The sequence below is a fragment of the Saccopteryx bilineata genome, chromosome 3 (assembly GCF_036850765.1).
Source record: "Saccopteryx bilineata isolate mSacBil1 chromosome 3, mSacBil1_pri_phased_curated, whole genome shotgun sequence".
Taxonomy (NCBI): Eukaryota; Metazoa; Chordata; class Mammalia; order Chiroptera; family Emballonuridae; genus Saccopteryx; species Saccopteryx bilineata.
In genome coordinates this window covers 118731056-118750880 of record NC_089492.1, presented here as the reverse complement: position 1 = coordinate 118750880, position 19825 = coordinate 118731056, and the positions used below count along the sequence as shown (strand labels likewise).

Sequence of the window (19825 nt, the reverse complement as noted above, 5' to 3'; positions counted from 1 at the left end):
TTTCTATATGTCAACAATGAAACATTTGAGAATGAACTCAAAAGAATAATCCCCTTCATGATTGCAACAAAAAAAATAAAATACCTAGGAATAAACATAACAAAGAATGTAAAGGACTTATATAATGAAAACTATAAACCATTGTTAAGGGAAATCGAAAAAGATATAATGAGATGGAAGAATATTCCTTGTTCTTGGTTAGGAAGAATAAATATAATCAAGATGGCCATATTACCCAAAGCAATATACAAATTTAATACAATTCCCATCAAAATTCCAATGACATTTTTTAAAGAAATGGAGCAAAAAAACATCAGATCTATATGGAACTATAAAAAACCCCGAATAGCCAAAGCAATCCTTAAGAAAAAGAATGAAGCTGGTGGCATTACAATACCTTACTTCAAACTATATTATAGGGTCACAACAATCAAAACAGCATGGTATTGGCAGAAAAATAGACACTCAGACCAATGGAACAGAATAGAAAACCCAGAAATAAAACTACATATATATAGTCAAATAATTTTTGATAAAGGGGCCAACAATACACAATGGAGAAAAGAAAGCCTCTTCAATAAATGGTGCTGGAAAAACTGGAAAGCCACATGCAAAAGAATGAAACTGGACTACAGTTTGTCCCCCTGTACTAAAATTAACTCAAAATGGATCAAAGATCTAAACATAAGACCTGAAACAATTAAGTACATAGAAGAAGACATAGGTACTAAACTCATGGACCTGGGTCTTAAAGAGCATTTTATGAATTTGACTCCAAAGGCAAGAGAAGTGAAGGCAAAATTAATGAATGGGACTACATCAGACTAAGAAGTTTTTGCTCAGCAAGAGAAACTGATAACAAAATAGACAGACAGCCAACTAAATGGGAAATGATATTTTCAAACAACTGCTCAGATAAGGGCCTAATATCCAAAATATACAAAGAACTCATAAAACTCAACAACAAACAAACAAACAATCCAATAAAAATTGGGAAGAGGACATGAACAGACACTTCTCCCAGGAAGAAATACAAATGGCTAACAAATATATGAAAAGATGCTCATCTTCTTTAGTTATTAGAGAAATGCAAATCAAAACTGCAATGAGATACCACCTCACACCTGTTAGATTAGCTATTATTAACAAGACAGGTAATAGCAAATATTGGAGAGGCTGTGGAGAAAAAGGAACCCTCATACACTGTTGGTGGGAATGTAAAGTAGTACAACCATTATGGAAGAAAGTATGCTGGTTCCTCAAAAAACTGAAAATAGAACTACCTTATGACCCAGCAATCCCTCTACTGGGTATATACCCCAAAAACTCAGAAACATTGATACATAAAGACACATGCAGCCCCATGTTCACTGCAGCATTGTTCACAGTGGCCAGGACATGGAAACAACCAAAAAGCCCATCAATAGATGACTGGATAAAGAAGATGTGGCACATATACCCGATGGAATACTACTCAGCCATAAGAAATGATGACATCGGATCATTTACAGCAAAATGGTGGGATCTTGATAACATTATACGAAGTGAAATAAGTAAATCAGAAAAAACCAGGAACTGCATTATTCCATACGTAGGTGGGACATAAAAGTGAGACTAAGAGACATTGATAAGAGTGTGGTGTTTACAGGGGGAGGGCGAAGAGGGAGAGGGAAAGGAGGAAAGGAAGGGGCACAAAGAAAACTAGATAGAAGGTGACAGAGGACAATCTGACTTTGGGTGATGGGTATGCAACATAATTGAACGACAAGATAACCTGGACATGTTATCTTTGAATATATGTATCCTGATTTATTGATGTCGCCCCATTAAAAAAATAAAATTAATAAAAGAAAAGAAAACAAGACTCTTATGCTTTCTATGAGATTCACTTAGATTGAAAGACGCAAACTGAAAGTTAAAGGATACAAAAATTTATTAAGGCCCTGGCCGGTTGGCTCAGCGGTAGAGCGTTGGCCTGGCGTGTAGGGGACCCGGGTTCGATTCCCGGCCAGGGCACATAGGAGAAGCACCCATTTGCTTCTCCACTCCCACCCCTTCCTTCCTCTCTGTCTCTCTCTTCCCCTCCCGCAGCCAAGGCTCCATTGGAGCAAAGATGGCCCGGGCACTGGGGATGGCTCCTTGGCCTCTGCCCCAGGCGCTAGAGTAGCTCTGGTCACGGCAGAGCAATGCCCCGGAGGGGCAGAGCATCGCCCCCTGGTGGGCAGAGTGTAGCCCCTGGTGGGCGTACCAGGTGGATCCTGGTCGGGCGCATGCGGGAGTCTGTCTGACTGTCTCTCCCCGTTTCCAAGCTTCAGGAAAAAAAAAAAATTTATTAAAATGGAAACAAACAAAAAATTTGAGTAGCAATACTTATATCAGACAAAATAGACTTTAAAACAAAGGCTATTATTACAAGAGACAGAGGAGGAGCTAGCAATTCTCCTTCTGGGTATTTATCTGAAGAAACCCAAAACGTTAATTTGAAAAGATATATGTACCTTTACGTTCACTGTTGCATTATTTACAATAGCGAAGATATGGAAGCAACCTAAGTGTCCATGAATAGATGAATGTATAAAGAAGAATTGGTATATGTATTAAATATGACTCAAACATAAAAAAGAATGAAATCTTGTCATCTGCAACAACATGGAAGGAATTATGCTGAGTAAAATAAGTCATAGAAACACAAATGCCTTAGTGAAAATTTCTCTATCTTGTCTATTAGGCATGACATGTCAGTAAAATACTTTGCTAAAGCTCAGATACACACTCAGCCACATTTCCCTGATACACTTGTCTTTTGAGTGCAAGAAAGATAAACTCATTTAGGTCACCTTAAGAAATGAGGTTTCTTATAAGATTACACATCCAGTGCCTACATCTAAATAGATTCTAGGAACCAAGACAGTTCTAGAGGAAATATGCTCTTTTCATTTCTCTTGTATCACTTACATGTTGCCTCCTTCATATACTTGCTTCTGTTTTAGAATTTGCTTTGCTCCCTGAAAGTGACTAGCTAGTTCCTTCTACATTGTCCCACTCCAAAGCATGGAGAGAGCTAATCTGATTAGCCACCACTGTGCAAGATGCTTCCCTAAGGACGAGGCTTTGGGTGAGTCATTTCCATCCTAAGGGACAAAATGGGTATGATGGGCACTGTGACTGATGTTTTTGATACTTATAATTTGATAATTCTGGCACAGAAGAAAGAAATGTTAGAATAACATGATTTGTTTACAGTAAACACACTCTGCACCCATTTTGCTTTTTATATACTCATAGTCCAAAGCATAGAGAGATAAAAAAAAAAAAAGGTAGAAAATACATTATAAAAGCACAAAATAGGTATGGAATGCAATGAAAGAGTAAAATTTTAGATGTAATTCATGTATCAGTTATGGAAGAGAGAAAGAGAAAATGGGAAGAATCACTATTTGAATAAAATGGCCCACACTTTTCTAAAACTTCAAACTATATCTGCCACAAAAAAGTGCTATGAACCTCAAAAGATATGAATTTTAGAAAATTAAAAACCACATCTAGACACATCATAATCAGACACTAAAAACAAAAGATGTAGCAAAATCTTCAACGTAACTAGAGGAAAAGACACATTATCACAAGGGGATAAGAATAAAATTAATAGCTGACTTCTCACCAGAAATAATGAAAACAAGCAATGGTATGTACTTTTTAAAGATTCTAGCCAATCTAGAATTTTATACCCAGTGAAATACCCTTCAAAAATGAAAGCAAAATACATTCCAGACCAACAAAATCTGAGAGGACTGATTGCCAGTAAACGAATACTGAAAGGAAGAGGGAATATAATCCCAAAGAGAAGCACTGCTGTGCAGGAAGGAATAAAGAGCAATAGAAAGAGTAAAAACTGGGGTAAATCTAAATGAGTACTAACTACGTAAAACAACAATAATAACAACACATTGCAGGATTTCAATTGTATGTAGAATTAAAATCTGTGACAGTACTAACACAAAAGGCAGGATGGGGATAATTAAAGTTTTCTAAAGTCTTTACATTGTCTAGGAAGTGGTATAGTGTTAATTTGTATTAAATTCAAGGATACATTTTAATCTCCAGGGTAACTACAGAAGGAATAATAAAGAATGTGCTGGATACTTAACAATCTAATAGAGGAGGGTATAAATAATTAAAAATAAATTCAAAAAATAAAATAAATTCAAAGCAAGCAAGAAAGGAGAAAAAAGGGTTCCTTGAAAAGATTTATACAGTTGCAGACCCCTATCAACACCAATCAAGAAAGAAAAAAAGGTACAAATAACCAATATAAAGAAAAGGAGAGACATTGATATAGTTCCTATCAGTACTAAGAATGTACACCTCACCCATGTCAGAAAATGGCTATAATGAAAGAAAAAAAAAGAAATAACTGGTGTTGGCAAGGATAATATTGAATGTAAACTGTTTTCCATCTCTGATGGCTGACTCCACATATTCAAGGGCCAACTTTAGAGTCAAAAGTCAAATGTGGATTTTCAACTGTGCAGGGGGCTTGGTGCCCCTTGTGTTGTTCAAGGGTCGAGTATAGTTCTACATCTATGAACAAAAATTAAATTAATAATTTTAAACTTTTCCACAAAGAAAACTCCAGGCACAAAAGATCTCTCTTATGAATTCTTTCAAACACAACAGGAAAAACATGGACCTTACATAAAATCTTCCAGAGAATAGAAAAAGAGAGAACATTTCAAACTTTTATGAGGTCAGTAAAACTGTGATACCAAAATCCGGCAAGAACATAACAGGAAAGGAAAATTACATGTTACTGTCTCTCATGAACATAAATGTAAAAGTCGTATATAAAATATTAGCAAGCAAGTCCAGCAGCACTTTGGAATAGTCCCAAACTGAAAATATAAAAGTGTTCCATTATCATTTGTACAAATAAAACTAATGCTATATGCAAACAGCAAAATATTATGCAGTAATGAAAATGGACAATTTTCATTTACAGTATGTTTCCTTAAATAACATAGTTTCAGTCAACATTGTTCTGTTGAAATGTTGATGAGATACCTTAGGAATTTAACTCTTGAATTAGCTAGCTGTGATAGAACTGGCTTTGTTACACGCTGTTTCACTTAAAGTCACAGAACCTATCAACAACACTGAGAACTTACTGTACTTCCATATGCAACAACATTAATAAATCTTACAAATGTAATATTGAATGACAGAAGCAAACAGAAAGATATATAATATGGGACTTCATTTGTATAAAAATAAAATCATGCAAAATTAATCTACAAATATAAAAATCAAGAGAGCTGTGACTTTAGGAAGGGGAATAATGACTGAGAGGAAACTAAGAGGGTATTTCTGGGGTGTTGGTAGTATTCTATTTCCTGACCTGGCTGCTGCTACACAGTTGGGTTCGCTTTGCCAAAATTCATAGAGCTTTACACTTATGATTTATATTATATAGTTTTTGTATGTATATTAAGAAAAAATAAAAGCATTCTATTTTCTAATTTAAATATTAATCTCACCAGTCAATGCTATTCAGAATCAGTGATCCCACTCCCCTATAAAAATTAGAACTCTATTTGATTTCTATTCTCAATTCATTGGGGTTATAAATATGCAATGGCACCTGACCTGGTGGTGGCGCAGTGAATAGAGCATCAGACTGGGATGCAAAGGACCTAGCTTCGAAACCCTGAGCTTGCTGGCTTGAGTGGGGGGTTGCTGGCTAAAGCTTGGGGTCGCTGGCTTGAGTGTGGGATCATAGACATGACCCCATGATCTCTGGCTTGAGCCCAAAGGTTGCTGACTTGAAGCCCAGGGTCACTGGCTTGAGCAAGGGGTCACTTGCTCTGCTGGAGTCCCCAGTCAAAGCACATATGAGAAAGCAATCAATGAACAACTAAGGAGCCACAACAAAGAATTGATGCTTCTCATCTCTCTCCCTTCCTGTCTGTCTGTCCCTATCTGTCTCTCTATCTCTGTCACAAAAAATACATATATGAAATGGCTTTATTTTTCCAAGAATCTCCCCTTCCCCCATTGTGCTATGCCCCTGACTTTTCTTGCTGGTTATCATCAACTCTCTTAATCACTCCTTGTCTTGATTCCATTTATCTTCAGGTTACTAGGATCATCTCATTCTCACAAGCACATTTCAGTTGTTTATTTTCAATTAAGCTTCAAATGAAATTAATACCTCTTTTTTCCTCCCTTCCTTCCAGGAAAAGGCAGGCAAGTCTGTTACTAATGGCTTGGAGTGTATGTATGCGTGGAGGGGGGCGGGAGGGCGGGTAAAGGGCTGGAGTGCTCTACTCTTTACCCCCTTCCTGCTCCTATCTGGTGCTTCCCTTCTGAGGTAGGGCAGGAGGAGGAATGGGGAAGAAGATATCTTATATGACAGGCACCCCTATAGGAAGATTGCAACTCTCTTTCTTCAAGATGCTGCTGCTTAACTAGTCAACCCTGTCAGATTTTTTTAAAAGATTTTATTAATTGATTTATAGAGATTGGGAGGAGAGAGAGGAATGGGGGTTGAGGAACAGGAAGCATCAACTTGTAGTAGTTGCTTCCTGTATGTGCCTTGACTGGGCAAGCCTGGGATCTCAAACCAGTGACCTCAGCGTTCCAGGCTGATGTTTTATCCACTGTGCTCTAGCCACAGCTCAGGCAACCCTGTCAGATTTTTGATGCTCTGTATACAGAAGGTACTCCAAGTGCTGGCTCCCTCATTGGTGAGGGTTCTTGGCCTCCCTGCCGCCCAGTTCCTGGAGGTATATCTTACAGCTACTTATCCTCTTCTACAAGGGTCCAGCAGCAGTCTCTCTTAGAGGGGACAATGTGAGCTACTATGGTGCCCCTCCCCTCATCTTGGCCCTCTTTCTGCTGCCCCCTTTCTTTGTCCTGGAATACTGAGCGCTCAGCTGGTCCAGGAGACTGGAGAGGTGAGCCAATCACCAGTCTTCAAACTAGTCAAGTGGGAAGGTTGGACTTATCTAAACTTTACAGGCAGTTCTCTTGAGGGTTCTTCTCTGGAACCCTCCCTTACACTGAGAATGGGTAAAGGGAGAAATTAGGGTATCCTTATGAATATTCTACTTCACAAACAGGTAACCTCTATTCACCTTTCCTTATACTTCAGGGAGTAGGAATAGAGTGATTTTGGAAATGTTTAGTGGTAGGGCTGTTTCCCTGTACAGCAATGCCCTCTTATCCATGGGGAATATGTGCCAAGACCCCCAGTGGACCCTGAAACAGCAGATAGTACCAAACCCTATGTACACCAAGTGTTTTCCTATTATATGTACCTATAGCAAAATTTAATTTATAAATTAGGCATAATAAAAGATTATCAGCAATAGCTAATAAACTACAATTATAACAATATATTGTAATAAAAGTGATACGAATGTGGTCCCTCTCTCAAATATCTTATTGCACTCATCCTTCTTATAATGCCATGAGATGATACCATGCTCATGTGATGCAATGGAGTGAGGTGAGTGACATAGGCATTATGATGTAACTTTAGGCACCATTGACATTCTGACAATCTGTCAGAAGGAGGGTCATCTGCTGCTTTGGTGAAGCAGGATCAAGACATGATGCTGTTCATAGTTGGATGTACAGGGACTATTTTTAGACCAAGGTTGACCTCAAGTAACTGAAACTGGAAAGTGAAACCCCAGATAAGACGAGTGGAGGGTAGACTACTGTATTGACATTTTCATAGCAGGCTGGCCTGACTATAGGTGGTTCCTGAACTTAGAATATGTGAACTCACCACCTTCTGTGCACTTGTAGCTTAGCCAGGGGCCAGGACATCCCTGTTGACCTCCTACTACATTTGTTGCCAACCACCTGGAACGTCCGCTAATCTTCACAGCATGTGTTAAAAAAAAAGAGAGAGAAATTCTGTATTAACTAAAAATACAATGAGGAAGGGAATGGGATACAGGAATAATTGCAATAATTTTTTATTTTACAATAATTTTTCTATTTTCATTGGTAAATTTGGAGAGAAAGAAAATTTGGAGAATTGTATTACTTATTTACATGTAATATAATAATTCAAATTTTCTCGCACTCTTTACCTGTGTATACCTTTCATTTTAATACCAAATTTTCCATTTACAATATTTCTATTCTTATAACTTCAGTGTGATTGGGGATCAAAACTGAATATGACTAAGCAATGTACAGTATACTATCAAAGATAATGTATACTATTTGTTAAAAGCACAGAACCACGATCCAAAACAAACAAGAGGGTACAACGTAGCCAAGTTTAGTGGGGTAGCGGCAGGATAATATTTTATTATAGTCAATAAAAAGTAAAGATTAATTTTCTTCCAGAAAGGAGAACAGAATTTATATTTTACACAGTGTAATTTAAATATATTACTAGTATAGTAATATTATCACTACTAAAAATGGGACTATTATTCAATCAAATGGTCACTTGCTTCTAACCAGTACCACAATTCACTTGACAGGTCTGAGGTTTCTTTTTACAAGCTTTTCCTTACTGATCTTCCTGAACTTGTCACTCCCATCTCCCACAGTTGGACGCATGGAGCAGCAGCTTGCTATAACAGATGAACCCTGTGGTAGGCTAACAGAAAGAAATGCCACAGAACCAAAAACCTATAATATAAACAGCATTTTAAAGAAAGAATTTTCTAATAAAAATGCTCAATGGGCATGTCTTTGAAGTCAAAATATTAAAGTCGGCCTTGACATATCACTTAATATAGTAAGAAAAATTCCCTTCATGAAATTTGACTTTCTATGTAATTCATAACCTAGTTCTTTCTTATAAATCTTTGAAAGTATTGTGAATAGAATATATTGTGCTGGATATTCAAAAAGGTTTTGACTAGCCATTAACATCTTGAGAATAATTAGGTTACATTTCAGTTTGTTTAGAGTAAGATTGTTAAAATGTGGATGCTGATGTGGAATGATAGCTGAAGATATTATACCCAAATATATAATTTATCTTTTAAATGTGTTTAAAATCTTAGAACTGCCTTACAGTTCACATTAAGGCATTAAATAACATATTCATTATTGTTTCTAAATTATTAATATAAGATAGAAAAAAATTATATCTCTATTATGCCAAGGAATTATTTAAATAATTCCCAAAATAAGGTACTTGTCACATAGTTACCATATTAATGCATAATTACCAGACACCTTTGCCTCTTGTCAGAGAAACAAACCATTGTACCAGAAGAAAGTCAACCATAAATGTAATTAAACCCCAATGAAATACATTAAACAATTATTGGGGAAGCAGCTATTACTCTGACCATCAACACTTGCATAAGAGTAAACAGTTAGCCTAACCTGTGGTGGCGCAGTGGATAAAGCACTAACCTGGAATGCTGAGGTCACCGGTTCAAAACCCTGGGCTTGCCTGGTCAAGGCACATATGGGAGTTGATGCTTCCTGCTCCTTCCCCCTTCTCTCGCTCTCTCTCACTCTCCTCTTTCTTTCTCTCTACTCTCTAAAATGAATAAATAAATATTTTTTTAAAAAAAGAGTAAACAGTTAAACTTTATAAAGTTATTTACTAATCTTGCTGGGGAAAAGTCCTATGATTTTGAGACTACTAACTTTATATTTAACTCTTTAGATTAAAAGTAAGAGGTGTAGAAGATGGGTAACCCAAATTATATCATACTAGTGTTTTGATTCTATAAGTGGATTTCCTTCTCTGTTCCACAGTATTTAATGTGATTGCTACCTATTCATACCATAAGCATCAACTGACAATATTTGGAAATTATTTTGAGCCCTTTTGACCATTTATGACATCAATAATGGCAGGATTCTTTCCAAACCACAATTTTTTCCTTTCAAAATTCTAATTTAGTTTTGCAACATCATTGCTTCTTCCTCAATTTATTTTTCCTGGTTATTCTGAACTGTGACAAGCATACTTATTAAAGGAAACTTGAATAAAATTAAAAGAAAAAATACCCATTATTCTGTCAAATTTTTTCCTCCAGGATTTAGATAAATTAATTGTAATATAAACAAGGCGTTTCACTTCTTTTTTTCAATGCTAGTAATATATCTTGAAAATAATTCATGTAGGCTTTTGATAAATTTGATTAAAATAGTTAACCTCATCTTCTGTCTTTACTAGAAAGCACTAGAGGTATTGCCTTACAGGTACAGTTGAATTCAGAAAAATTAAATGCTGGCGTGATTTCACTCTTCTTTGTTTCTTCTTCATAAACATCATTGTAATAGATGTGTCAGTGATAGCTATCACTTATGGAAAGCCTTATTTAATGATATAATTTTCACATCAATCATCACAGTAAGTTATCATTATTCTCACTTTACAAAACAGTTCTGAAACCAATCAAATAGCTCTTAGGTGGTAAAGTGAGAATGTTAGGGGATTTAAACCCTGCTCTCTCTGCTTCCCTGAATATTCTTCCCACTACAGCCCAACACCTCATCATGAATATCATAATTTGCTTAATTAGGCCCTGCGGTGGAGCACATCAAATGCTTTCCCGCCTTTTATTTGTTGTTTTTTTTAAACTAATATCAATAACGTTGGAAGTAATATCTTGATGTATGAAACTTTGTTTTTATGATTATTTCCCCAAAATAGAGTCTTAAAATTGAGGCTTCCTGCTTCACTGTGCCTCTTATAAAAGTCTTGGTTTATTTAATAGGTGAAAATAAATTCTTTTGTTAAGTTTAAAAGATTTTTTTGATTGCTATAATTCACTGTGTTTTAATATATCAATTCTCCATTCTACACATTGAAACTTGAATAAGGGCTGGTTAAGTAAGTCCCTGTACTAGAAATGGGAAGATATGGAAGTGGTCTTTAGACCTTTTATTCCCTTTATTCACTCAGTAAGTCAGCCAGCTCCCACTCTAGGTCAGGCACATGCTAGTGTTCAGGACATAAAGATGAAAGGCCATGTCTGACTTCAAAGAGCTTGTGAACTAGCAAAAGAAACAGACACAAATAGACAACTGTTGCATAGCATGACTAGCACTGTGACCAAAGTAACACAAGATGCTTTGAAAAACATAGAGGTGGGTACTTAAGCCATCTTCAGGGAGATCCTGAAAGCATTTTTGAAGATATTGAGGCCTGAGCTTGATTTTGGTGAGAAATAGAAGTTAAGCAGATTTTCCAACCAGAATCAACTGCTTCCTTATCTCTGTTTCTTTACTAATGTGTATTATACTTATTTGTTTCTATGGCTCTTACTCTCATTGAGCTGAGCTTCTTGATGCAGAGGAACTATATCCTTAATTAGCCTAGTATAATGTCCCCAAAAGTAGTAGTAATGAAATAAACATCAGTTGAATTATTTTGAAATTCTAGCCTGGTAGCTACTTCCTCCCATAACTTCCTGTTGATTTATATTAATACATGTGGTTTTCCTTTTGATTGTAAAAATATTGTTCACCACTCACACATCAGAATGAATGGAAAGGATGGAAAATAGGACATGTTGGTGAAGGATTTGGAACAATAGGAATGCTCATACATTACTGGAAGCAGTAAAGATTGGTACAACCACTTTGGAAAAGTACTGGATCATATCTCATAAGCCAGTAATTCCACTCCTAGGAATAAACTCAAGTGCATGCAGATGTTTACCAAGAGGTTCAGTTTTACCAAAAGTGGCACTATTCATTTTTTGTGTGTGTGTGACACAGAGAAAGGGACAGATAGGGAGAGACAGAAAGGGAGAGAGACGAGAAGCACCAATTCTTTGTTGTGGTTCCTTAGTTGTTCATTGATTGCTTTCTCATATGTGCCTTGAAGGGGGGTCCTATAGCATAGTGAGTGATTCCTTTCTCAAGCCAGTGACCTTGGGCTTCAAGCCAGTGACCTTTGGGCTCAAGCTAGAGACCATGGGGTCATGCCTATGATCCCATGCTCAAGCGAGCAACCTTGGGGTTTCGAACCTGGGTCCTCTGCATCCTAGTCTGACGCTCTATCCACTGCGCCACCACCTGGTGAGGTGGCACTATTCATAATAGTTTTAAAATAGAAAATTCACAGATGGTCATCAACAGTAGAATGTATACACTTATTGTGTTACAGTCACACACAGAAAGAAAAACGATTTTACGCTCAACAGTATGAAGGAATTCTACAAAAATAATTTTGATTACTAAAGAGCTAAATTTTTAAAATCACTATATGATTACTGTAAGGCCAGGGGCTGCCGCTGCCATCGTGGCCATTCACATGCAGTTCTCATTAAATTCAGGCAGATGGTAACTAAATGGCGGGATCAGAGAATGGTGAGCCATTCTGTTTATTGGTGTCTCACCAAGACAGGCAACCCACAAGAAAAGCCAAGGGAAAAACAGAAAACCTGCTTTTCTCATGGAGGGCAAGGGATCAGGGAGGAGAGAAAAAAGAAATCTTCCTGCACCTCTCGGTGGTGGGGCAGAATCTCCCCTCCAGTAAACATTAGCAAGACAACGGCCCCTCCCAAGCAAGAATGTGACCTGCAACCTCACAGACCACTATAGCTGGCGTTGCCCAGCCCCCAATGCAAACCACAAGCGAGCAAACATACACATCATATTTATAAACTTATTTGACCAACAATTACTTTTATATAAGTCATAAAAATAGGCAAAACTATGCTATTAGAGGTCAGGAAAGGTCAGTTAGAAGTGAGGGTTTAGTGACTTAGGGAATAAAAAGGGGGAGCTTCTAGATATGCTGGTAGGGTTCCATTTCTGGATCTCGGTGCTTGCTACATGCATAAATTCAACTTGTGCCCTTTCTGTTCATACAACTGACCCTTGGACAACACTGGGGTTACAGGTACTGACCTATCATAGTGTAACTTGTCCCCTTCTCATACGTGGATTCCCAACCACAGATTTAAAAGTATATTATACTTAGTTTTTTTACTTAAAAAACAATACCTCCTACTTGAGAGAAAGCTGAAAACTACAGAAATGTTTCTGAAAAATTTAAGTCACCCAAAACCCACTATCCAAAAATAACTACTATCATTTTGAGTTATTTCCTTCTAGTCTTTTGCAGCCCCAGTGCTTGTGCTACCTCCTCTTCCTCTCTGCTCCCCATATATTTACACACACAAACATTTTGCTAAATTCGCTTCATTTCTATTTAGTTTTACTTCCAGTTTTTTATTCTTATTTGAGGTTAAGCCTTATCAAATATTCATTGCAAACGTTTTTTTAAGTTGCTGCAATGTATTCCATCAAATGTGTGTGCATATAGTGGATATATACTTTTCTAGGAATATTTATTATATATGATTAAGAATATTATATATTATACATAAACAGTTCTAGAATAGGAGCTCCTGGGTCACAAACATTCTTTAAACTCTTCATTCGCTCTCTGCTTCCTTCCAGAAAGGTTGATTCCCACTGGCAATGTGAGGGCTCCTTGTATTACAATACAAATCCAGGTCCTTTATTATTATTATTTCTACTTCTTTCTAGACTCCTGAGGTTTACAACAGGACTAAATAATCTGCAGTTTACCATCGGGCTAAAGAGCTCAGCAGGAGCCGGCTTTCCTCACATTCCCACTTTCCCTGCGCCCAGCTTCAGACCCGAGTCTCCGCGAGTCTCCGCGGCTGCGTGCGCCTGGACCCCTGCGGTGCCGCGGTTGCCTTGGGAACTGCACAACGAGCGGGAAGAGGTACCGAAACCTGAGCATGGAGCTCCCAGAGCCCGTCCGCCTACGGCTAGGAAACTTCAGCCGGACCATGTTCAGAGACTCAAGCCGGACGGGGCCCGAGAACAGCGAAGGTCAGGGTGAGTGGCCCGCCAAGGACCTGGCGCGAGTTTGGAACAGCCGGATTTTGCCAGGACCTAACATGGCGGTCTCACCTTCAGCTGGTTCCCCACAGTGCGGGAAGTGCCTCGGAGGAGAGGCCAAGCCAAGAGCTGGGGGTGGGAGTCTCTGGGCCATGATGGCCGCAGGCCTGAGCTGCTCGTGCCGAGGCCTGGCATGTAAATTGCAAGCAGGGAAACGCGGTGGCGCTGGCCTTCCTCAAAAGCATATACGTACATACTATAGAAGCGGCTTTCACAGCACATGCAGGTCCTGCGCGCTCTGCGAAGGCAATCATTGCTTTTCTGCGTCGGCAGCCCCGGCTTTTCTAGCTTAGGTGGAGGGAATCACCGCTTCTCACTCCCCACACCTGTTTAAAACATTTGTTCCTTTTCTTTATTAGCAGAACAAGTACGTTCAACAACAAAGCGGTTTTCTGGCAGACGAGATGGAAAGAACTTTTTTCAATGAGTCATTTTAAACCGCTGTCCATTCCAGAGTGACAGTGGCCACACTAGCTAGCGTAGCCTTTAAAAAAATTCTCCCCCTTTCCTGCGTTCCCCTCCCCCTCCCCTATACAGAACTCTTTCCTAAATCTGGTAACAAAATACTAGGATGCTACTGCATGCAGCCTGACAAGTAATAACGCGGTTTCCTCCAAAACAGTTTCCTCTTCTTAAATCACAATGAGAGACAATATAATGTCAACCAAATCCATACGGTTTTTATCACTGAACTCTGCTGCAAATAAAAATGTTTTTCTCTTGCTTGGTTTAGGAATTTTTAAAAGAGTCAGAGAAAAGTAAGGTCAGTTTCTAGTTATAATATTTATGTCACCTTGATTACTTGCCTAAACCCCCAAATTTAGGCCTCTTCCTGATTTAGAATGTACAGAGGAAAACATAATGTGAAAAGTTGGGTTTTTACTTTTCTGATTTCTAAAGCTAAGGCTTAACAGTCTCTAAAATCTGATGATGCAAGGTATCAGGGGTCAGCAGATATTTTCTGTTAAGGATTAGATAATAAATATTTAAGACCTTGCAGGTTGTAGATCTCTGTGATAACTATAGATTATGGTAATTGGGCAGACAAGACAGTGTTCCAATTAAACTTTATTTGTGGATACTAAAATTTGAATTTCATATGATTTTCAGTGTCAAAAGATATTATCTTTTGATTCCCCCCCCAACCCTTTGAAAATGTGGAAAAAAACCACTTTTAGTTCACTTGCTATACAAAATCAGGCAGCTGGCTGGTAGTTTATCTACCCCTGATTTATATTATAAATGTTTTAATTTAAATTCCATTTACAGAACTCAACTTGTACTTTTGCAAAATTTAGTAAATTCATGTCTGTGCTTTCAAGTTTCATTTACATATTAACTTGATTTTCAATTGCATGATTATAAGTTTGATCTGCTGAAATACAAACAGCATAACTCTTAAGATGTTACTGCACAAAATTTTTAACATAGAAACTCTTTGCAAAATTTTAATACTGTTTCTACTCCAAAGGTATTAACATTTTCAGCTTGACTGATTTATCATTATTTTTCCACATATTCTCTGTGGATCTGGAGTTGGCTTGATTATTTGTACTATAATTACAAGTCTATATTATTACCATGTCCACAGCTGACCAAGAGTTGTACTATAATTATGAAAAATATCCTAGGATGGTGAGTTTCCTTGAGATTTAACAGATTTCAAGAATTCATTCCTTAATTGGTGATAATTTAATAAACAGGCGCAAGCAGAGTAGATCATAATAACAGTTTTAAACAATAGATCATAATAATCAGGCATATTTTTGGAGCTAAAGGCAACCTTGCTGTGAGACCATGATTATTCCTTATATTTTAAAATTATTAAATAACAGACATAAAATACTAAGTTGTGGAGAAAATGAAAAAAAATCTGTTTTTTAAGAAATTTATTTTAGAGCCTTTGTAAATTCTTACATTTAGAGAAATTGATTTCTAAATATGTATCTGCTCCTGTTAGAATTTAGTAAAATTTAGGATGCAAATGTAGGGCTTAATTTAAAAAATAAAGTTCTTATTTTTAGGACCCTTTGCCCTTGCATAAGCAAAATATTATAGAATCAGCCTTAGATAAATGAAACTCGTGCGTCACAAATGGCTACACTGATAATGTCCTTATAGCAGCCTGTTTTCATTAATTCTTTCTGCTTATGTATTTTTTTTTTGTATTTTTCCAAAGTTAGAAGTGGGGGAGGCAGAAAGACTCCTACATGCACCTGACTGGGATCCACCCAGCATGCCCACCAGGGGGCAATGCTCTGCCCATCTGGGGCCTTGCTCCGTTGCAGCTGGAGCCATTCTAGCGCCTGTGGTGGAGGCCGTGGAGCCATCTTCAGTGCCTGGGCCAACTTTGCTCCAATGGAGCCCTGGCTGCAGGAGGGGAAGAGAGAAACAGAGAGAAAGGAAGGGGGGAAGGGTGGAGAAGCAGATGGGCTCTTCTGTTTGCCCAAACTGGGAATCAAACCCGGACTTCCACACGCCAGGCCCACGCTCTACCATTGAGCCAATGGGCCAGGGCCTTACTTATGTAGATAATGATATTTACCACATGTAAAGCAAGATGCCAGGTTCTGAGAGGGTCTCAGATTTGGGTAGAATATGGTCTGTGTTTACATTGAGGCTGATACAAGTGAAAGAAAAGGACAGGGGACAGGTATTTATTGAGTGCCTCTGAAGTGCCAGGCATGGTGGTAGAGTAAAATAATTTATATTATTTCCAATCCTCACAAGCAATCAGTGAGATAATTTATCTCAAGTCTGGCATCCAGATTTACTGGGGAGTTTGGGAAATTCTGAGTTTACTTGGACTCCAAAGCTCATATCTCTTTAGTACACCAGACTGGCTTGAGTGAGGCCCATTTGGTCCTTTGCTAACACTTCTTATACACAGGTTAGAATGATAAGTACCTAGCAGGGAAAGAGATTTCTGCTGGAATGGGAATACACTCAAGAAAAAATTTATGGAAAAAGTGGCCTTTAACTGAACATTAATGAATGAGTGAGATTAGGGTATGCTGAAAATGGGTATGTATCTAATTATAATTTGGGGAATTTCTCTTTTGTATGATATTAGTCTATATGTGTGTGAGAAAGTAATTTTCTGTATTTTATGTGTTCATTTTATGGGCTCTTTATGTAGAACTCTACAAAGGTGGTAATAATTATTGTGTCTCAATAGGATTTATATTGATATTTGACATTTAATCTATACCAATAGTGTGCAAAAAAGTCAGCAGATTATAATGGCAAAATGCTAAAGTAATTGAAAAATGTGAAACATACCCCCAAGTAGCTAGTATATGAACTAAATAGTATGATAGTGAATATCTCCTTTCACTGGCAATGATTATAAAGAGGCTTAACATTTGAAGTTTTGTTGAGCCAAATGATAGTTATTCTAAGGAACTAAAAAGGATTTATAGGGCATGGGCCAGGAATAAGAGTTTGTTCCTTCTCTATTTCTCTTGTAGATAATGAGATGGTTTCCAGTTTGGCATTGCAGATGTCACTTTATTTTAATGCTTACTTTTTCCCACTTTGGTGGGTGAGCAGCATTATGATGCTTCAAATGAAGGTAAGTCTATACTTTAATACTTCTGCTAAGGTCTCTTCTGCCCATACCTGGCATTGTTAAATTGTTAATAAAATTAATGTTTTTTATAATTTTTTTTCTGTCAGGTGGGTTTTACTATAGGTGAGATTTCACAAACATGTTTATTTTTTGTTTTTTAGTATCCAATTTTGCCTGATTACTACAAATTCATTGTGGTGACTGTTATCATCCTAATGACTTTAATTGAAGGCATCAGGTTGTATCTGGGCTACATGGGTAACCTCCAGGAAAAGGTAGGCTCTTTCATTCAGTGCTACACGTAAACGCAGTAAGGTTTTCATAACAAGGACAGAGCCAAGAGCTATGGAGGAAGGAGCAAAGACCTGGTGTTCATTAAGGCCTGCCTCCAACTTTACCTCTTTTGTCACTGTGTCTGTTTGCTTAATCTCATCAGTCTTGGTTTCTTTATATGTAAAATGGGGAAGTAAAGTAAATAAATAAATAAATAAAATGGAGGAAATATTTACTTTACAGGTTTGTTGGGATTTAATAATTTATATGAAATATATGAACTTAGTAAGCACTTAAGAATTTGATCATTTTCCCTCTTCTCACCACTCTTGAAAATAATCAATTAAACATGTTTGTTTGTATCCTGAATAAGAAAATGGGAGGAAATTATAAATTCATTTCCTCTGCTGAGCACATGTTTTCTGAATCATCTTGCTGCCTAAGCATTCACAGTTAGTTCCTAGAGCTTAGGGATAATGCCTACAGATTCCTAAGATTTTCCAGGCCCTTCATAATTAGGTCCCACCCAGCCTGTCTCACTGTATTTCTTGCTATTTCCTAAACTAAGCATCGAGTCCAGGCTGACATGTTGATTCCCAGTCATGCTCATCCCACATCTTTGCTTAACTACCTTCTTGCCTCTTCTTCCTTCTACCCAACTTTAAAAGCCTACATCCTGAATTATTTCACCTACCCTAATCCTTTCTTGTCTTACTTGTTGTAGTAGTTAGTCTATATTTCTAAGTGGTAATTATTCACTAACGTGTAGTATTTTAGGATTGTCACAGAAGTTAGTTTTCTCTCCTAATTTAGACTGTAAATTCTCTGAGGACAAGGACCATGTTATACTCCTTTTGAATTACAGAGCTCACAGTGTAGGTTCATAGTAGTGCTAAGTATTGCTTATCTGAATAAGCAGAAGAGTATACTCTACTGATCTGATTACTCTCAATGTGTCATTTCAGGTTCCTGAGTTGGCTGGCTTTTGGCTTTTGAGCCTTCTGTTGCAGTTGCCTTTAATTCTGTTCTTGCTCCTTAATGAAGGCCTAACGAATCTGCCCTTGGAAAAAGCGATACACATTGTGTTCACTGTGTTCCTTACTTTCCAAGTTGTTTCAGCATTTCTTACCTTGAGGAAAATGGTAAATCAGTTGGCAACTCGTTTCCACCTCCAAGACTTTGACCGGCTCTCTGTGAATAGAGGAGGCGTGAGAACAATGAGATCCTGTGTAGAAGAGATTTGACCCATTGCTTGTAGAGTGAAAATCTGAAAGGTCATTCTAGAAGATTGCAAGAGTTAGGAAAACATCAGAGATCTAGCATGAAAAAAAGGACAAAGCAAGTGTTTAGAATTGTCTACTCTCTAGCTCTGAGATTCCAGGGCTGAGGCAATGATAGACTGTATAGTACATGAAAGCAATAAGTCGACCCTGAAGCCTAGATGTCAAATATCTTAATTTTTTGGTTGTTGACTTTCTCAGGTATGTAGATTTCTGTGTTGGTGGTCACAGTTTACCAGCTTTAATGTAATATTTCTAGTTAGTACCTGTAACATTTCCAGTTATGAATGTGGATACTTCTTTTAAACCTGTTAGCTATCCATATCTTGGCAGTACATCTGAAGCACATGGAAATGTGTATCAACTTTCTGGTGTGTTAGACTATATTTGTAAACGAAGACACCAAATTTCCATGTCTGCTAGGGTTAAATTATAACCCTAAGTCTCAGCTGTTATCCTGGGGGTAAGAAAAAAACAAGTGGATTATCATCATATTTAGGAAATATTTTTATCATTAAACTGTAACTTCCATAAAACCATGTTCAGTATTTATGGTGATGGTGGTATGCAAAATATCTTTATAATAAATTATAAAATATTTCTATTAAAGTATTTGTAACAAATCATTCTTGTCTTACACAGTTCTTTTGGGCCATGGGGGTTTTTCTTTTTTTTTTTCTTTTTTATTGAATTTATTGGGGTAACACTGGTTAACAAAATTAAACAGGTTTCAGGTGCACAGTTCTACAATACATCATCTGTACAGTGTATTGTGTATTCACCACCCTAGGTCAAGTGTCTGTCCATTATTACAGAGTTG

General features: G+C 37.4%; 2 protein-coding genes across 3 annotated transcripts in view; one reads left to right on the top strand and one right to left on the bottom strand.

Annotated features, from left to right (window-relative positions):
* The window catches only part of EHBP1 (EH domain binding protein 1), a 591964-nt gene extending 577749 nt beyond the window's left edge, over positions 1-14215 (bottom strand). The window contains exon 1 of the mRNA XM_066267218.1: positions 14075-14215. The gene's annotated coding sequence lies outside the window, so the exon portion shown is untranslated. The remainder of the gene's footprint in view (positions 1-14074) is intronic.
* Positions 13559-19588, top strand: TMEM17 (transmembrane protein 17). Of its 2 annotated transcripts, none has more exons than XM_066267225.1 (4): positions 13559-13812; positions 17352-17455; positions 17614-17727; positions 18691-19588. In XM_066267225.1, exons 1-4 carry the CDS (start codon positions 13719-13721, stop codon positions 18967-18969), a joined length of 591 nt encoding a protein of 196 aa, XP_066123322.1. In that variant the 5' UTR covers positions 13559-13718; the 3' UTR covers positions 18970-19588. The 2 variants fall into 2 exon arrangements, with proteins under 2 accessions (XP_066123322.1, XP_066123320.1); XM_066267223.1 differs by having other exon boundaries at positions 13561-13818; positions 18691-19587.
* The last annotated feature ends 237 nt before the right edge of the window (positions 19589-19825 follow it).